This window comes from Rattus norvegicus, chromosome 2 (assembly GCF_021556685.1).
Source record: "Rattus norvegicus strain SHRSP/BbbUtx chromosome 2, alternate assembly SHRSP_T2T, whole genome shotgun sequence".
In the NCBI taxonomy this organism is placed as follows: domain Eukaryota; kingdom Metazoa; phylum Chordata; class Mammalia; order Rodentia; family Muridae; genus Rattus; species Rattus norvegicus.
In genome coordinates this window covers 237,260,799-237,280,058 of record NC_141535.1, presented here as the reverse complement: position 1 = coordinate 237,280,058, position 19,260 = coordinate 237,260,799, and the positions used below count along the sequence as shown (strand labels likewise).

The following is a 19,260-nucleotide window of genomic DNA, read 5'->3' as shown; positions in this document are numbered from 1 at the left end:
AGGACCAGCATACAGCACACAACCAGCTGATCCTGAAAGCCTGAAAGAGCTGCATTTCTAAAACTAGTGGACAGGAAGCTTATGGATATCATCTGCACTTTATAAAACAATTAAAAATAATCTGTGAATATGCACATAACATTTAGGTCATGTAAACTGAAAAGTCTGAGAATCAACACTTATATGCATCCTAATTAAAACCCTATAAAAATGTTTCTATGAACACAGAATGGATAAAAATTCCATGTAGAGCTGTGTTGGATCATAAAACCGGGACTCCAAGCGTCTGTGAGAGTATTAATGCTAATTTGACAAAACTTATTAAAAGAAAAAATTAAGGGAAAATAGCTGTAAGAAAAAGTAATTCTAGCTACTTGGAATTTACCTTTCTCTAATAATAGTTTCCATGCTTTGAGAATTGTATGTATATTTCTGGTGAAATGCCCACAGCTAGGCAGGTCAGAGGCAGCCTTAGCTGGGACCCACTACTGTTAGTTTACAGACTTCTCTTTTCTTAAACAATTTCTAACAGATCAACAGGATGGGATCCGTCTTTGAGAACCGAAGTGGAATAAACTGTCAGCTCATCACGTGCTCAGCAGACTGGTACGTCTCTCTTCAAACACTGCCTGGGGCCCATCCCGAACAGTGTTCTTTTGGCTTCCATGTCCCTAAAACCAATGTCTCCCTTCGCTCCCCAGTCATCGTTATCACAGCAGTTAAGCTAAAGTAACCGAGGAGAACTGCATAGACTATCGAGGGTCTGGGGGTTGCTGACATTTAAAACAAAGCCAGGGTTTGACCTGGAGCAGGTCACACCTTAACCCCACCACCACCACCCCCCTTCACCCCCAAACACAGAAGACTCCAGCAAGCCAAGTTCTATGAGGACGAGGCCGCATGGTCTACCAAGCAAGTTCCAGGCCGACCAGGGTTACATGTGAGATCCTGCCTCAAAAGAAAACAAGCGAGCTTTTTGTGGGGATAAATTAGGAAATGATAAGAAAATGGGAGCTAGGAAGAAGGCTCGTCTGACAAAAACCCTCGGCAGCAAGGCCTAACAACCCGAGTTCCCAGAACCCAGGGAGGAAGAGAGAGTGGACTCTCAAAGGTTGTCCTCTGACTGCCACACATGCAGCACAGCATGCCAGCGACCATGCACCACAACATGCCAGGGACCATGCCACGCATGCAGCACAGCATGCCAGGGACCATGCTCAGACACATCATGCACACAGTAATGACGTTGATATTAATAGTAAATAAAGTATGTTGGGGAAACAGAGTTAACTCAGCATGGCGTCGGTGCACAGCACTAGACACAGTTACTCTGCTTCTTCACACCCCACACTCATAACTTTATGGTACACTCTGTTTCCATTCAGTTTATCTCACTGACACAAGGGTTGTCACACACAGCAGGACAGCCTCTTGAAAGTGGAAGAGTGTCCACTTTTCTGATGCATATCTATATAGAGTGTTGTTAACACACAATGGCTAGGTTGAAGGCTCCTCATTTAGATGAGATCCTGTCTGCCTGATTATAGAATTAACTCATTGCAATGTGGGACACGTAATACGAACAAGTAATGCTTCTCTGGACTCCAAAACTTGAACGTGTTTCCACCAAAAACAGCTTTGTAGCTCATAACCAAAGCATTCAAAAGACTAAAGCCTCAGAGTTATGGATTAAGTTCAGCCTGAGCTGTATGGAGAGATCCCATTTACAAACAAAAACCTTTGACGTTGCATGTGGTGGGGCACACCTTTAATCCTTTAAAACCTGTGCACTGGATGACAAAGGCAGGAGGATCTCTGTGAGTTTGAGGCTAGCCTGATTTGCATACTGAGTTCCAGGACCGGTAGAGCTATGTAGTGAGACCCTGACTCAAAAATAAACAAACGGAAAACAAAAATTCTTTGACCTAAGTAGAAACGATGACTCCTTGTGCTAGGGAAGCAGACAGGAGCAGAAGCTGTGAGGACCAGGAAAAGAGGCTACTTTAACGGCCACCATTAAAACTGTACATTCTAAATAGATGACCTTATTATATATGAGTCATGTCTTAATAAAGCACTTGTATTCCCTTCTGAAGTAATCAGTTACAAACTGAGTCCATGTATTACCATCAAGACAAAGTAAATGATCTGGCATCCGTGGGCACAGTGTGATTCTGTAAAATGTGAACCAATGTGCTGGGGGGAATGAGTTAGTGCACTGGCTGCTCTGACAGAGGCCCAGGTCAGCTCCCAGCACCCACATGAGACAACTCCACCTCTGGTAACTCTAGCTCCGGGAGATCTGAGGCTTTCCTCTCACCTCTGCAGACATCACACCCATACAAAGTCACACCCAACCACATACAAATGCAGATAGTTAAAACCAAAGCTTTGAGAACGTGCAACGCAGAAAGGCCTTGTCTCAGAAAGGCTGAGTTTCAGGAACATTAAGATGTTGCCATTGTCTCCCGTGGTATCTGGACTTTGCACCTCCTACCTGGTCTTAATTTTCAAAAGACAATAACACAAGCTTTCTTTTAGCACAATTTGTTTTTGGGATATTCGACCCCAAAAACCTACAGTCACATCTGCAGCCACAGCCACAACCACAAGCACCACCAATACAAACCCCCAACAACCACCGGCAGAGAAGAAGAAAGAAGAAAGCATTGAAATTCCCTTTGATGTGCCCTCGACTTTCTTGCACCTAGATCTCTCCTGGAAACCCCTGAGTAGAGTAAGTAACATGGGCTTGGCTTCACCCTATACACCACACATGTTACATACATCACACCCACGCACCTACCCTCCGAATGAAGAATGGCTTGGGTTAACATGGGACCACGAGATCTGTGAATTCATCCATCCATCTATCCATCCATCCATCCATCCATCCAACAAACTCCCTGACTGACAGTGACTGGTGCTTGCCTAGACCAAACCAGACACACGAATCACAGTGAACTTGGCTGGAATGAGAGTTCTTGTGAACATGAGACACAGTTTAAAAATGGCCACAAGGTGATTCTTTAGCTGCATACTGACTCCTTGAAAATTGGTAACTACTTGGGTGCACCCAGGAAGATTAATTTTCCCCACGTCCATAGGAAAAGAACTGTGCCCATTTTGAATCTCTGTAGTAAGAAGGGATGCTATAATATTGCTGACCACACAGAACTGAGGAGGCATTGGATTTAGCTTGAGTCAGCCATTCGCCTTCAGAATAATACGGCTGCAACTGTGGGTGGGCCTCCTCTTTAGAATGTGTAATTCTAATCCAAAACTTAGTATTTATCTTTTCTTTTGATTTATGAATATCACGTCAACATTACTGAGTGGTTTGCTCCCAGAGAAGGAGCTTGGAGGGGTGAGAATATTTCTGAAGTAACTACGGAAGAACAGGAAAGAGAATGTTAGAAATTGTCTGGGGTAGGGAGCTGGGGAGATGGCTCAGTGGTTAAGATCAGCTGCTACTCTTGGAGAGGACCTGGGTTCAATTCTCGGCACTCCCCTGGTGACTTCCAACCATCACTTACTCCAGTCCCAAAGCATCTGGTATCCTCTGTAGACTTCTGTGAGCACTGTGCATGCACATTATGCACATACATACAAGCCAAACACCCATACACATAAAATAAATCGAAAAGAACTTTTTATAAAGAAAGGAAGAAAAGAAGTTGTCCGAAGGAGCGGGGAGACTTGCTGCCTTGTGAATAGTGGAAGCAAAACAAATGAATACTTGAGTGCACCAAAGAATAGTGGATAAACATCCAGAAAGAGAAAGCTGGGGAGACAGGCTTAGGGAAGAAACCTAAGGGTCTTTTGTCATTCTGGCCAGGACACACGATGCTGGCACAGGGCCACATCTGTCATTCAGGGTCAAGTATGTCCCTGATGGGGCCCGCACCCATCCAGGAAAAAGCAAGGTCTCTTCCTGAACCTTTGTCCTACCGAAAAGCTTAGGGAAGAAGGGTAGTAGTCCCTTGGTTGTTATCTCACAGTACAACTCGGAAAGGTGAGTTTTGGGATATAATATACAACACATAGAGAAAGAAAATAGCACTTTGGGGTTGGGAAATGTGTCGCCAGGCAGGCTTCCCTTGGTAGCATGGTTTTAGAAAGAAGGACTGGGGGCTGGGGATTTAGCTCAGTGGTAGAGCGCTTACCTAGGAAGCACAAGGCCCTGGGTTCGGTCCCCAGCTCCGAAAAAAAAGAAAAAAAAAAGGAAAAAAAAGAAAGAAGGACTGGGTGCTTTTCATGGAGAAAAACAACTGGGATAAAGGAGGATGGGGTGGGCGGTGGCGGGGTGGGGGGTACAAGGTCGGTTTGTAATGATCTAGAAGCAGAAGAGACAGGACAAAAAAAAAAAGCCAAGGGTTTTCTAAGAATTTATCTTTCTTTTATTTTCTTCCAAAAGATAAAACTGTCCAAGGGTGAAACAAGTTTAGACCACTGTCCAACCAAGCTGAGCCTGGGCGAAGACCCTGCTCTTTGCAAAATACAAGGTAACTAAAGTGCCTTTGTCTATCACAAGGGCATCTTGGAGCATTGCTGTGGATTTGTGTCTAAAGTGAGTCTCTTGCCAGAACTGTCTGACTCATAAAGAGAATTCAGCTAATGACACCTCCAAGATATACACTTATAATGAGGCTGGAGAGATGGCTCACGGGTTAAGAGCACTGTCTGCCCTTCCAGAGGTCCTGAGTTCAATTTCCAGGAACCACATGGTGGCTCACGACCATCTATAATGAGATCTGGTGCCCTCTTCTAGCCTGCAGGATTCATGCAGGCAGAACGCTGGATACATAATAATAAATAAGTCTTTTTAAAAAATTAAAGAAATTTATGAGAACTTATATCTCTTTATGAGAGAGATAGCTTATACTAAAATCATCAGAAGACAGAGAGCATGATGGAATTCTGGTTCAGTTCTGTAAGCACTGCCTGTGTGTGTGTGTGTGTGTGTGTGTGTGTGTGTGTGTGTGTGTGTTCTGTCTCCTACCTTTGTTGGTCTTGAACTCCTAGACTTGAGTAGAACTTCTCCCTCAGCCTCTGAGTTCAATAGCACCATGGATACATGCTTTCAAGGCAGCTTCTGTTTGTTTTGAAACCTCATGCCATTGCCTATTAAGGAAGAGATCGTTTTCTTCAGGGCTATGTCCTCTCACCTTGTCCATGCCCTAGTGGATGGCCCTATACCATCCTATACGTACACGTGGGTGGCACTAGCTGGAACCAGCGTGTAATAAAGGAAAAAAGGGCATAGCATAAAGTTAGGAGATGCTAGAAGTTGAGGGATGGGTGGTGTGCTGGCTAGTGTTACGTCAGTTTGACAGAGCTTAGAGACATCAGGGAAGAGGGAACCCCATCTGAGAAGATGCCTCCATAAGATAGAGCTGTAGGTGAGCCTGAGGGACGTCTTGTTTTAAATCAGAGATTGGTTGGGGAGCGTCCAGTCCTTTCTGGGTAGTGCCACTCCTGGGCTGGTGGTCCTGGGTTCTATTAGAAAACAGGCTAAGCAAGGAGTGAGCAGCATCCCTCCCTGGCCTCTGTATCATCTCCTGCCTCTGGGATGCTGTCCTGTTTCAGTTATTTCCCTAACTGCTGTGGATGATGACTACACACACACAAGTGTGAGTGGGAGAAACCCCTTCCTCCCGAGCTACCTTCGGCTGTGGCGTTTTTAATCCCAGCAACAGTGACCCTAGCAAAGGCAGGCAGATAGGATGGAACTACATTGTATACTTGAAGGAAATGTTCAAGAACACATAAATATAACACAATTTTAAATGAGCGAAGCCCACCTAAAGAATGGGTAGCATTCAGAGAATAATTTTACAGAATGAAACTTATCTGGGGTATACCAAAATACATTATGAGACACAAAGAAACAAATTTCCGTAAGTTAAAACTTCTGATTAGTAGTTTCATGGTGCCATGATAAATCAAACTGAATGAGAAAAAAAAATAGAAAGGTAATTTTTAAATCGAGCTTGGCTCGACCCATGCTCTTTCAGAATGCCATTGAAGGGCACACCCAACCTCTCAAAACCCTCAAAGTAAGCTTTGCTGAGCGCTCCGGCTGGAAATGCACACAAAAATGTATAAAGCTAAGTAGCAATTGAAGCATTTTCAGACACTTGCCTTGCCCCCAAAGATTTGGAATTTTGCAAAATTTCCAAAGTGCGGTTAAACAAAAGGAGATCTAAGTAAAAAAAGGTTATTTTAAATTATTTTTACTCATTCACTTTACATCCCACTCACTGCCCCCCTCCCAGGCACCCCCTCCAACAATGCTTCCCCCATCCTCCATTCCCCTTCTCCTCTGAGTGGGTGGGGGCTCCCCCTGGGAATCTCCCCCACTCCGGCACTTCAAATCTCTGTGAGGATAGACAACGTCACTTCCACTAAGATGAGACAAGGCAGCCCAGCTAGAAGAGCACATCTCACACACAGGCAACAGCTTTGGGGACAGCCCTTGCTCCAGTTGTTCAGGACCCACCTGAAGACCAAGCTGCACATCTGCCACATGTGTCTGGGGAAGCCTAGGTCCCAGCTCCAAGGAGATATATACACATACATTTCTCTTTGATGTAGTTAATGCCCAGTTGGATTTGGGGAAATTTTAAGAACACAGCATGTTTGTTTCCCTTTGGTGTCCAAAGAAACATTTTAAAGGAAACAGAGTCTTCCTCCTTTGGATTCAGTTTAACCATTATAATTGCTTGAGGTCCATCTGTGGCTCAGGGACTGTGCTAACAGAACACATGCCTTCATTCTGTGGGTCAGGGGCTGTGCTAATATTGCATGCGCTTTCCTTCATCTAACAAACACTCATGAAGGTCTCACCGTGAGGCTAGCATGGTGAATAGAGCCAGATGCCAATGCTTGCAACAACCTGCAAAGCCGGGAATTTTCACTAATGTTCTATAATTAGGAAAGCCAAAGCCAAGAGAGGTTAATGCAACTTGCTGATCCATTATCTTGTGCTAAATATCTTCGTATGTTTTCCTTACTGAGTAGCCCAGGGTGGCCTGGAATTCTCTATGTACTCTAAGCTGCCTTCCTTTTCCAGCACCCTCCACCCCCAGCCTCGGAAGTACTGAGTTGCAGATGTGAGCTTTCACCCCCAGCAACCTATTATCGTTTTTTAAAACTGGGTAGATACGAGCAGTCATGACGATGCGGAGACTATCCAGTTTAGACATGGAGATCATTACATTCTTTTGAGTGTGTAGAGTTTTATTCAACTTAATAATTTTGCTGTGGAATAAGAGAAATAAGGTATATTGTACATTAGTAAAGAACCTGGGCCGCTCGCACATGCACACCAAGGAGACACCACCACAGCCACCATCCCTCACTCCCAGAAGTGCCCTTTGTCATCTGTCCTAACTTCCTGCTACTCTATATCAATTTGCATTTTGTACAATTCTATACTAATTATTCAGAGTATGCACTCTCGTTTTTTAACCGGCTGTCTATTAAAATTGTTTCTTTGTCTTGTTTGTTTGGAGGGGACAGTTTGTTACTATGTAGCTCAGGCTAGCCTCACACTCACAATCCTCCTGCCTCGGCGTTCCTACTGCTAGGATTACAAGTGTACACTCCCACAGTCAGCTTTGGCTGGCCATTTTTAATTGGAAACATTATTTATGGATTTATCCACGTTACCTCTATCCCTAGCTCGCTCCTTTTCATTTTAGACTATCCTGCTTTGCTTCTTTGTTGCTGTGATAAAACACTACGACCAAAAGTACCTTGGTGAGCAAAGTCCATCATCCAGAGAAGCCAGGGTAGGAGTCCAAGACAAACACCAGTAGTGGGAACTGAAGCAGAGAACCCAGAGGAACGCTGCTTACTAGGTTTGTCTCCTGGGGCCCATGATTAGCCAGCTTCCCCGACCCAATTTCCTAGGAATGATGCTGCCCACAGTGGACTTCAATTAGCCACTAAGAAAATGCCCGGCAGGCAGGCATGCCCACAAGTCATTCTGCTGGAGGCGATACTTCAGTTGAGGTTCCCTCTTCCCAGGAGTCAAGCTGTCAAGCAGGATTAGCCATCACACAGACTACTATTTCATTGTATAGATACACCCTGTTAGAGGTGTCAGTTCAGGTGTCCCTGTGTTCTCAGTGACAGTTGATACATTGTTAGCTCGTTTCTGTTAGTGTTTGTTATTGTGTCCCAGACCCTAGTCTTTTATCCAGTATATGATTGTGGAATGTTTCTGTCTAGCTTGTGCTATGTTGTCTTGTTCTCTTAATAGTCTTTGCAAAATCAAGCGTTTCCAATTCTGAGGAAGTCCAATTTATCATTGGCTCTTTTGTGCATTATAAATGTGGGCGTTGCCTAACCTAAGGCTGCAAACCTTTTTCCCTAGGTATTTCCGGTGTTTCCCCTTTAGACCTATGATCTCTTTTGAGTTAAGTTTTATCTGGCATGGGTTGTGGTTATTTGTTATGTGTGTGTTCCTACACTCTGTTGAACACTCTCTCCTCTCTCCACAACTGATGTGTATGTTTGTCAAAAGTCACTTGCCCAAGCTGGGTGTGGTAGGTAACACCTATCATCCTAGCACTGGGGAGACCGCAACAGGGAGATGGCTTCAAGTTCAGGGTCAGGCTGAGCTACTTAGTGAGTTCCAAGCCAGCCTGGACTATAAAACAATGAAAGTCACTTCTCTACATGTTTAAGTGTGCTACTAACATTTGTCTATGTGACAAACAGGGACCAGACTCTGTCAAAAGCTCTCTCTGCATCTTTTGAGATGATTTTATATTGTGAGCAATTCAGGGGATGCTTTTATAGAGAGATTTATGTATATCATATACTATATATTATATATTTTATATATTTTTACTGTTTTAAGCTTGTTTACATGGTCAATTATATTAATTTTTAAAATCTATCTCATATATATATACATATATATGAAACAAGAAGGGAACAATTGTTTTTACTTATGATCCTTTTTCACCTGAGAAACTTTTTTACACAATCATATACAGACAGACAGATAGACACATATATGTATGTATGTATGTATGTATGTATAAAATTAGTATACAAATCAAGTATTTACCGATAATAAAACAAAAATATTTTTGAAACAAGTCTTTGGCGTGTTTATGGGTGAATACATGCATCTAAAATGTAGTTTATCAAAGATGAGGACAGAACTGCATATTGAGAAGATGAATGTGTGTGTCGGTTTGCACAACAAAAACAGTTGAGTGCTGACAGTAATAAAGCAGTGGAATTCTTTAAATCCACAACTAAACCATTGTGCTCACGTGAAAGCAGAAAACTGTATGCACAGTAAAAACTGTAATTCACGGCGCACAGGAGTCTCAAATCAGAGCCCAGGTATTCCAGGCGGCGATGCTGGTGTCAGGAGGCAGGACAGCATTGGAAGTACCAGGCATCACTGCTGTGTACTGGGGACCAAGGCTACACTGCGGCCACACAGGCGAGCAACACAGGAAAGGCTCAAATCCCATTATGTGTTTGATTTTGAATTACCCTTTGCTCAGTTCTCCTTCAAAAGCCCTTTTATTTGGGGGTGGGAGTGGGGGTGGAGGTTGAAACAGGATCCGTTTGTGTATTCTTGTCTGTCCTGGAACTCTCTATGCAGACGAGCTCACAGAGATCCACCTGCCTCTGCCTCCTGAGGGCTGAGATTCAAGGTGTGTGCCCAATGCCCGCATCAGAGACTTTTACTGATTTTTACTAATGCCCAGCCCCAGGCTCAGATAGGATGGGGGGTCATGGCCCCAACTTCAAGAAGCTGTGTAGCCCAATCAGCTAACAAAGCAAGGATGCTCCCATCAGTGAAGGGACACGTTCCAACGCTTACTATACCCGATCCGAACCACAAAAGCACAGAGTTATTCCATAGACAAGACAAAGTAAGAAGTTAACAGTCCTATTAATAAAAAGCAGAATTATGACTGTATCCTGGAATAAAGGTTCCGTGGGTCAGTCCCTGAAAGTCCTACGTTGTGCTTCCGGCTTTTCACTTGAATGTTTCCACAGCATCTCTTGAGCCTACCACTGCTTTCAGACTCTGGGATCATTAATAAGTTAAAGGGGGAGGGGTGGAAGGGGGAGTGCTGTCAGCTGAGCTCAAGCATGGCAGTCCTGCAGAAGCCTATTTGATTACCAAGGTGGCCAAGTGGCTGATGGGCAGGTGGCATGTGCAACATGGATGGGGGCTCCCTGGACAAATCATACCTTAGCAGCACGCAAGCAGACAGCGCAAGGCCTCATTGCTCTAAGGGGACTGCCATACAACCCAAAACTTGGGTTGACTTTAGGATTTTCCACTTGCTGTTCCCTAATGTCAGCTGACCTCTAAGTGACTAACTGAAATTGCGGAAAGCGAAACCACAGATGGCAGAGGCTCCTTGCTGAATTCCAGTCTCCTTGTCTTAGCAACTGCTTAGGGAAAGACTGTGGTCTTCGACGGTTGGCATGAGTCTAACTCTCTTTACTGCCATTCAGCTGGTGCTTCAAGTGTTTTGTAATTCTGTCTTTAGACAAATAAATCCTAAAAGCAATGTTTCTTTTTCTTTTGTTTTTTCCTCCCTCCCTTCCTTCCTTCCTTTTGTCTTTTCTTCCTTCTCTTCCTTTCTTTAATTCTTTCTTTCAAGAACTTAGAACTTCACATTTGCTAGATGCCATGTGCATTCTATATTGAGTCAACAAGTAGTTCTTAAACTCCCACCGTCCCAGACTCTAAGAGCACAATATTGAAAAGCACAGGCCTTGGGGCTGGAGAGGTGTAAGCTTAGCCCTCAAGAGCACTTCCTCCTCCTCTGTAGGATCCTGGTTCCATTCACAGCACCTGTCTCAGGTGGCTCACAACCTCCTACTCCAGCTTCCTGGGCTCTCACACACTCTTTTGGATGTGCACGTGACCATACGCACATAATTTAAAATCATAAATATTTTTAAAGATAAGTCTCTTCACAGACATAATATTCTGGTGGGGCAGACAGGAAATACTTGTGCATGCACCTAAGGAAAGCCTTTTTAAAGTAAGCAGCTAATAGAACACCCTTAGGTTGTCAAACATGAAAACACATCATCCCAATATTTTCTTTCTGCACAACATGGTTTTACATCTTACTTTTAAAGAAAAGCACTTGGGATAAATCATCATAGGAAGAATAGACATGTCCCCAGCAGAAACACAAGTAGGGCATCCAGAAATTCATGTTGCAGGCAATCCCATGGGCTCAGAGAGCTCTGCGACTTCCCGCCTCCTGTGTGAGTAACCAGCTTTAATAGTTTCATTAGACATCACCTGAGGTTTGGACGCACCGCCAGCCAAGCACCTGTTCTGACCAGTCTCTGATCTGTCCAGTAGAATGCACACACAACCTCCCTGGGGCATTTTGTCTATTGATCTGACACTGGATTCCTTGGACCATAAATCACAAGCTTCTGTCGAACCTGCCCACTTTTTCTGGTACTCTGTCGCCACCTAGTGACCAAGGACTTTTTGCCCATCATTCTAGAATCCAGAAGACCTTCCTCCCTTGGGATTTAGTGAGGGATTCCATTCAGGATTGGGTGTTCTAAGATCTCACGTTCTGCACACTGTCCACTGTGGGTCTCTGTGCTCCCATCAGCTGCAGGAGGAGGCTTCTCCGATGACGACTGAGCCAGGCACTGCTCCGTAGAGGCAGTGGGATGTCATTAGGAGTCATTTCTTTCTGGCTGCGTTCCTATAGCCGAGCAGTAGTGTTTGTGTTCTCCGTAGGTGCCTGGCCTGTCTAGTCTCAGGTTCTTGGACAACCAAGCAGCATCAGACCTGGGTTCCCTCTCACAGGGGTCAGGCTTGAACACAGTCAGATAGTGGTCGGTCACTCCCACAACATTTGTGCCACTACTGCACCAAGCATGTCGCGCAGGCGGGACCGTCACTAGCTGAACAGTTTATAGCTGGGTGGGTGCTCACCTCTCTCCTACAGTAGCATTCAGAGCATCGACCAACACCATGAAATGAGTCAGCAGGGGTGAAGGCCGTAGGCAGACACCAGCCAGACCTCTCCATGAGAAAACAGTATTTTAACAAGGAAGGCTTTAGTCCGACAGCTTTTGAATTCCTTCAGAGAGGCCGTCAGAGCCCACCATATGCTTTTTAAGCAGTGGCGTGGTGGTGATAAGTGGATTCTGGCTCGAACGGTCTGTGTTTAAAACCCACAGTTTATTATTGGACCAAGTAAATAACCGTTTCCCTTCATGCCTTACCTCATCCCTGTCCTGTCTGGGGAAAAGGTGAAAAGATATAAGGAGTATATAACAAAGGTATAGAACAAGGGGCACTGTGCAGATATGTTAATCCAGGAAGATACGCAGTTCAGTGCCTGGCGTGGAGCAGGTGTTCAATAAAAATCAGTTGCAGGAATTACTAACACCAAAGAGGTAAACTCTGTGGTGCATGATAGTAGCTTTGAGTTCATTAAATATCCAAGGTTATCCCACTCACCGTGGAGTAAGTGCAGTTGATGGAGATATTCTTCTCTGGCCTTTTGGACGCCATAGCATGAAGCTGCTGTATTTAAGCCACCAAGACGGTTCAGGGGGTACAGGGCTGACAGCACAAGCCCGAAGACCTGAGCTTGATGCCTGAGGGAGAGAGGGGATGTTTAGAGTCACTTAAGAGCACCGACTGCTCTTCCAGAGGTCCTGAGTTCAAAATCCCGGAAACCACATGGTGGCTCACACCCATCTGTAATGAGATCTGATGCCCTCTTCTGGTGTGTCTGAAGACAGCGTATGACAGTATGCTCTTACATAATAAATAAACAAATAGATCTTTAAAGTTGTTCTCTGATTTCACACTTGCAGCTCACATGCGCGTGCACGCACATACCCAGACTTTTTGAACACCCCACTATTTTGTTGATGCTACTCCCTCCTTAGTATTTGTGTGTCTCCTATCTCCCCACCTCTTCTATTTCTCCCACCGTGTTAAACATGGCGATTCCTTTTGTAAACTGTTCGTCTCTTTCTATGCATGTGAGTGTTTTGCTTGTGCATATATATATGCACCCCATGTATGACCAGGTCCCCCAGAAGCTTACCCGGTACTGGAGTTACGAATGGTGCTTAAATGCCACGTGGGTGCTGGGAACCGAGCCCAGGCCCTATAGAAGAGTAGCACGTGTTCTTCGGCACAGAGCTCTCCAGTCCCAGGATACGATCCACTTATTACAAAGCCTGTTTTATGTGTAGCCACAGAAATTTCCCTAGAGAGAGAAAGAGCAGTTCCTCTGCAGTGTTTACCTTTGAAAAACGTGGCGTTAAATGTGTTTGGTATTTGATTCGTGTTTTCCTCTATTTTCCAAAGCTTAACAATATTTATAAACTGTACACCATAATAACTCTGCTCTAAAATAAATTTATATCAAATATTTGGAAGAAAAATCCTAGTATTTCGACCTCAGCTTTAACGTGTAATATATAGTATGACATAGTTGGTGGTGGTCTGCAAAGGAGGAGGGAGGGTTCCTGCTAACCCGACCTAGTCACTGCCACATTGGGAAAGGAATGAATGGAACAGATGTGTGTGGAAAGCAACAGAAAATATAATGTGTGTTTTTAAAGATCTCTCTCTCTCTCTCTCTCTCTCTCTCTCTCTCTCTCTCTCTCTCTCTCTCTCTCTCTCTCTCTCAACAGGTACATCTTCCATCCATGTTCTTCTGAGAGACAAGATGCTAAGTCAGATGAAATTGCTGAAGGCAGCAGAAATAAACCCCTACCAAAACCTGGAAGGTGGGATGGCCAACATGCTCAAGCCGATTGAGGACTTCCGCACGAAGTTCTTTGTGGGAACGGAGGTAAAAACAGAACTGTCTGGTTTTTAAATTACACTCCCCTGTTGTGGGTTTTTTTTTTTTTGTTTTGTTTTGTTTTGTTTTGTTGTTTTTGTTTTTTTTTTTTTTTTCACCCCTATTGTACACGGCTCCTGTTCGAAGGCTTACAAAACGCACTTTCATGTTTTAATATGTTTGTTTGTATTTAAGATTTTTAACTTAGATGTTTGAAAGTTTCTTAACAGGGGCTGGGGATGTGACTCAGTCAGCCCAGTGCTTGCCTGGCGCGCACAGCACCACATAAACCAGGCTTGACAGTACATATCTATAATCTCAGCATGCCGAAGGTCCGGGGTTGGGGGTGGGGGCAGGGGGCAGGGAGGCAGGAGGGGCAGGTGACCTGGAATGCATTGACAATGAGCCTCCATGTTTTCATCCGTATGAGACACACGGGTCGGGCTTCTCCCCGTGTCACCGGCTGCTTCGGTCTCTTCTCCATTTAAGTGGCTCTATCTTTTTTGCTTCATGTCCCATCCTTCTGCCTTTCCCTCCTTAAAATGGTTGAGATTGTACTACCGTATCACGACTTTAAAAGGTGCACGTTAGGCTGCATCTCCCCTCTCCGTCTTGTCCTGAGGGCAAACCACCGACCGACCCAAACCTGCTGTGTTCCCAAAGCCAGCAGTTACGCATGCGGCCTCACAGCCTCGCGTGTTCCCCGTATGTCGCCGTGTGTACATAGAGTAAACTCATTCGAAATCCAAGTCGTCTTGAAATAGAACACAGTAACAACTCTGAGCCTCCTTCCCCCCTGGTGTACTGAATTCCCGCGTCTCTAGACTGACTTGCTGCTTTATCTTTGAGCCCTCCGACCCAGGGCAGGAGCGCCAGGTCTCTGACCTCTGACCTCGCCCTTGCGTTCATCCAGATCCTGTTCTCTCTCTAGGAAGGTGAGGTGATCTACACAGACTGGAAAATGGAGAGGGATTCTGAAACTGGGCGACTTATGGGTATGTCTGATCCGCTAACCTGTTAGTAAGAAGACCTCCTTTCTTTTTTAAGTTTTACTAGCATATGTTAACTATATGACAATGGGGTTCAGTGTGGCTTACTTAAGTGTAAAATGCATTCTATCACCTTCAGTCCTGTTGCCCCTGTTATCTGCCTCAGCCCCCACTGATGCCCTCTACCCTCTCACCTAGCCCTTACTAATTTATTTATTTATTTATTTATTTATTTATTTATTTATTTATTTATTTACTTACTTAATGGCTGCTGGGATTATGTGAATGGTTCCAGGTTGAGGGTCATTTACAGGAGAATGGGGTCCTTTGCCAGTGTCTACATCACTGAAGAGATGTCACAACTCCCGCAGCCACCATTAGCTGACTATAGATATTCAGGAATGGTGGTGCCTGATGAGCCCCTACCTGACTGAAAACCACTATCTGCCTACAGTTCCTCAGGGCCATCACTGGGCCCTCATGGGTCGTCTCTCTCACCGGGTCTTGTTCCCAGTATAGGACATCAACGGGTCCAGTCTTGCCCAGACGTTATCCCAGTAATCACAAGTGCTGTGAGATCGAGTGTGTAATCACAATGTCTGTTGTGAAGACAGCCTTCTACCTCGCTGCACTCCTTCCTTCCACATCCCTCACATCCCTTCTGTGGAGCTCTGGAGCCTTGAGGGTGTTGCTATATTTCCTAGGTATTTGATGGGCATTCATTGTGGGGTGTGTGTGCCACACGTCAGACACTGTGCAGCATGGCCGCATGGTTGCAGTCTCCACTCCTCTTGACACACAGTAGCGAGCTGGGTGCCTTTCTTCTGATCTCAGATCTGGAGGTCCCATCTCCTCCCAGAGCCAGCTTTTGAAACTATTTTTGTTGTTGTTGTTGTTGTTTTGATTAGGACCATGAAAAAAATAAGAGTCATTTATTTTAAATAGATTCTATTCCATTTCTGCACTGTGGGCCAGACACTGTTGATAACAGATGAGGACAAAGCACCCTCTTCTGACCTGTGGGAGAGGCAAGCACTATGGCTATGAGCAAACTGAAGAAGAAATGAACTCCAGAGAGGGGCTTTCTCTCCCTACCATGTTTTTTTCAACCCCAGTTGAGCTAGCTGGGTCCCGCAGGGTGGATTGGAAAATTTTCAGATAGGTTTGATGGAGGAAAACCTCCCTTGTCAAAGGAGCAGCAAGGCTGAGCTCATCGGAACCCAGAAGAACAGGGAGCAGGCGGGAGGAGGGAGAACTCAGTCTAGAGGTCAACCACAGCAGGACACAGCCAGCCATCTGAGTGCAGGTGGCAAAAGGCTGGGGTGGTCTTAACGAGAGTTACCAAGACAGAAAGGGATCCTGGCAAGAGGCGATGGGGGGCTTCGTCAGTGGGACTGGCTGTTTGTCAGAGGACTCCTAATAGCCATAGTAAAGACCCTTGACGAGCCATCAGCCAAGCACTGTGTAACAGGCAACACGGAGCCAGCCTGCCATTCCCACTGAATGCTGTTTGCAGGGCGGGAGAATTGGCACAGCCACACTGAGTTGTAACCCCTGTGCCCTATTCAGTCTGTGGGCTGCAGATGGTTTCCTTGTGAGCTCCCACACAGCATCTTCATAAACAGCAAGGAGATTTCCTGAGTGAAGCCAAGGCAGAGGAGGCAGAGTCAGAGAGGAAGAGGCAGCTACTACTGCAACCCCCCTCCCCCATTAACCAGGCAAAAGAGAGAATTCCATCCTCTTAAGAAACAAAACAAAGCTTTAAAAGAACCTCTGAAAGGGAGATCACCCCCAAATGACATGAGTGTGTGGGAGGTGGGGTGGGGGAGAGCCACACCAAGTATGTCCACGTGATCTAAGAGGCAAGCCAAGAAGTGCAGATTTGAGTGACAATGGTTGACACAAGTGTTCCATGTCGCAGGCCCTTAAACAACCAGCACACAGCCACGCCAGGCTCTGTGCCAAGTGCTCCTCATGGATAAACTCATGTCATCGTCGTCATAGCAGCCCTGTGGCATCACTGCCTTGGGCACCAGTGGCAGCCTTTGAGCCCAGGCAGTCTGCCGCCAATCTGTGCCTTTTGGTTTATTATAATTTTCTTTTGACAACGTGGCCCGGAGGCTCTGGCACCCCATCTAATAACTTAGGGACAGTCCCATTCATTGTCGAAAGTCACGCAGGTCTTCCAAAGGAAAAGATCGCCATGGGATGTTATTAAAACAAAACAAAACAGGACAGGACAAAACAAAACACTAGACCTTACCGTTGTGGTTGATGCCATAGCGAATCACGCTCTTCCGAGAGGGTTTCCAGCCCCCAGGACAGCCCTGTTCATCAGAGGTTGTGTGTGGGGGAAACTTCCCAGGGCAACCCCACAGAGACAGAAGCATCAGCAGAACAAAGCCACTGGTGTCTGGGAGTGTTGTCTGCCTTACCAGGAACTTTCTGGGTCACTCAAGAAAGCCTGGGAAGTATGCTCTGTGACCTCTTCAAGACGCTGTCTCAGAAAGTGGGTCTCTTACTTCCAATCTAGAGGGCCTACCTTTCTTCTTTAAGTTTGCTGAAATCAGTCTGTGACTTACTCTGTATTGTGCAAAACAGTGAGTTGTCAGACCGCACCCTGACCTAAGAGACTCCGTCTTACAAGCGGCCTTTTGGAGACGAAGGGTGACTTTTGGGCTTGGTAGACATTCTAATGGCATCATCTGTTTGCCACCACATCTGGTACCGCAGGGCACAGACAGACACATGATCGTAACTGAGACTAGAAATGGCAGTGCTCTGTCAATACACCAGGATGACTTGAGACCGTAAGGAAACGAAGTCTAATTAAAATAAGATCAGAGAAATGAGCCCCAGGGATTTACCAGGGCATCCAGACCTAGGAAAGTCTACAATTCCCTTGCCTCGACTCCCTCCATAAAGAGGTGGGCACTTGGCACTCCAGAGACCATGGCTCCCAACGATGGGTCAAGGACCTGCAGGCAGAGAGCCCCAGCTGTCCCAGGGGCGCTAGCTCAGCTCAGTCTCCTCCACCAATGTGGCCATCAGAATTGGTGCCTGTGGATCCTTTCATCCACCCGGACAAGCTTCTATCCATCCGCCCCCTCCCTTAACCTGCCCTTCTTTGCAAGTGGACTGAAGTATACAGCTCAACCCTGACCCTGCAGCCTGGATCTACAGCCAGCAAGTAATAACCATCTTCTCCCACTTGGTTTGGTTCGTCAACTCATGCATCTCCCTTAGCCTCTCTGCTTCTCAGAACCTTGAAGCCTCTGGAACCCCCACCTCTTAGCCCTTTGTAGTCACCCTAAAACCTGCTGTTAACTAAAACACTGCTCTCACCTCAAAGGCCATTCTGGGGCCAAAGGATCGTGTTCTGAAAACACAGATGTAAGTTACCCCAAATTCCATATTCGAATGTGGTTTTTAAAATTTCTTGAAATTTTTATAGTAACAAAGTGAAGGAAGTCATAAATCCAAATATTTTTCAAATACATGGTTGGAAACACCAGGTAGGTGTGTCGTGGCCAAGTGAGAGGACCTTTGCCGTGTGCCTCAGATGCTACCGATGATGTGCTTAGCTTTGGGGTTAGTGGAAACCTGTGGTCTATTAACATCATGATGATTACTGGGGATAGGACCCATTAGTCAGTTTAGAGGCAAGGACCTTGAAAGTGAACAATTCCATTTCTGCCCTTGGCCAGAAGCAGGAAATGTCCTTTTTTCCCAGGCCCTGAGGTCCAGTAGAGAAGTCTGGTTTCTTATTTTCTAAACAGACATCTCTGCCTAGAAGCTGCCCCCAAGCCTATGACTAAGACTCCAGTCCAGGCGCTCGTCCCTTCTGGTGAAGAGGCTTGGGTTAGATTTCTGGAATTTCATGGTAGGAATGGGTGATATTGGTTTCCTGATCACAACTCTTCTTCTAAGTGGTTTTAGGGTCTCCACTCTTGAGAGGAGAATATGACAGAAGCCTTGGAGGTATTGAAGATTGAAGACTGACCCTTTCATAACAGACTATTTCTGCCCCCAAATAAAGCCACAATTTCCTCATCTATTCCAAAGATAGGGATCAAACCTGGAAGAGCAGTCAATGTACTTAACCTCTCCAACCCAGGTTGAATAACGTCCCATGGCATCTCTACAGCACATTTTGTTCAGCCATTCATCCATGGATCCTCCCACCTCTCCTCTGTGGCAAGTGATGTTGTGTGAATGTGGACGGACCCAAAGCCTTTTAAAAGCCTACTTTATAATTTTCTTACAAACAAAAGGAGGTCCTGTTCTCCTGAGTATCCCATCAGCGTTTGGACTGGTGGCGATTCAGCCCTCACATAGCATCGAAGAGACAAGGTACAGAGTGTGTTTGTGGTTTTAGTGTAGAGACACTGCACCTTCTGTCAAGAGCGTGCACTTCCGTGGCCATC

At 45.5% G+C, this 19,260-nt stretch overlaps 2 protein-coding genes across 3 annotated transcripts in view; one reads left to right on the top strand and one right to left on the bottom strand.

Annotated features, from left to right (window-relative positions):
* The window catches only part of Mcoln3 (mucolipin TRP cation channel 3), a 107,620-nt gene that overhangs the window by 66,431 nt on the left and 21,929 nt on the right, over positions 1 to 19,260 (bottom strand). The window contains exons 2-3 of one of the 2 annotated variants that reach the window (XM_087621362.1): positions 13,098 to 13,262; positions 12,500 to 12,639 (exon numbers count right to left, since the gene is read on the bottom strand). The gene's annotated coding sequence lies outside the window, so the exon portion shown is untranslated. The remainder of the gene's footprint in view (positions 1 to 12,499; positions 12,640 to 13,097; positions 13,263 to 19,260) is intronic. The other variant, XM_087621367.1, reaches the window with a different exon arrangement.
* Dnai3 (dynein axonemal intermediate chain 3) overlaps positions 1 to 19,260 on the top strand; it is a 58,046-nt gene that overhangs the window by 28,483 nt on the left and 10,303 nt on the right. Inside the window, 5 exon segments of the mRNA NM_001134736.1 lie at positions 533 to 606; positions 2,542 to 2,737; positions 4,418 to 4,505; positions 13,693 to 13,853; positions 14,776 to 14,839. Of these exon segments, the coding sequence (NP_001128208.1) occupies positions 533 to 606; positions 2,542 to 2,737; positions 4,418 to 4,505; positions 13,693 to 13,853; positions 14,776 to 14,839 (583 nt within the window).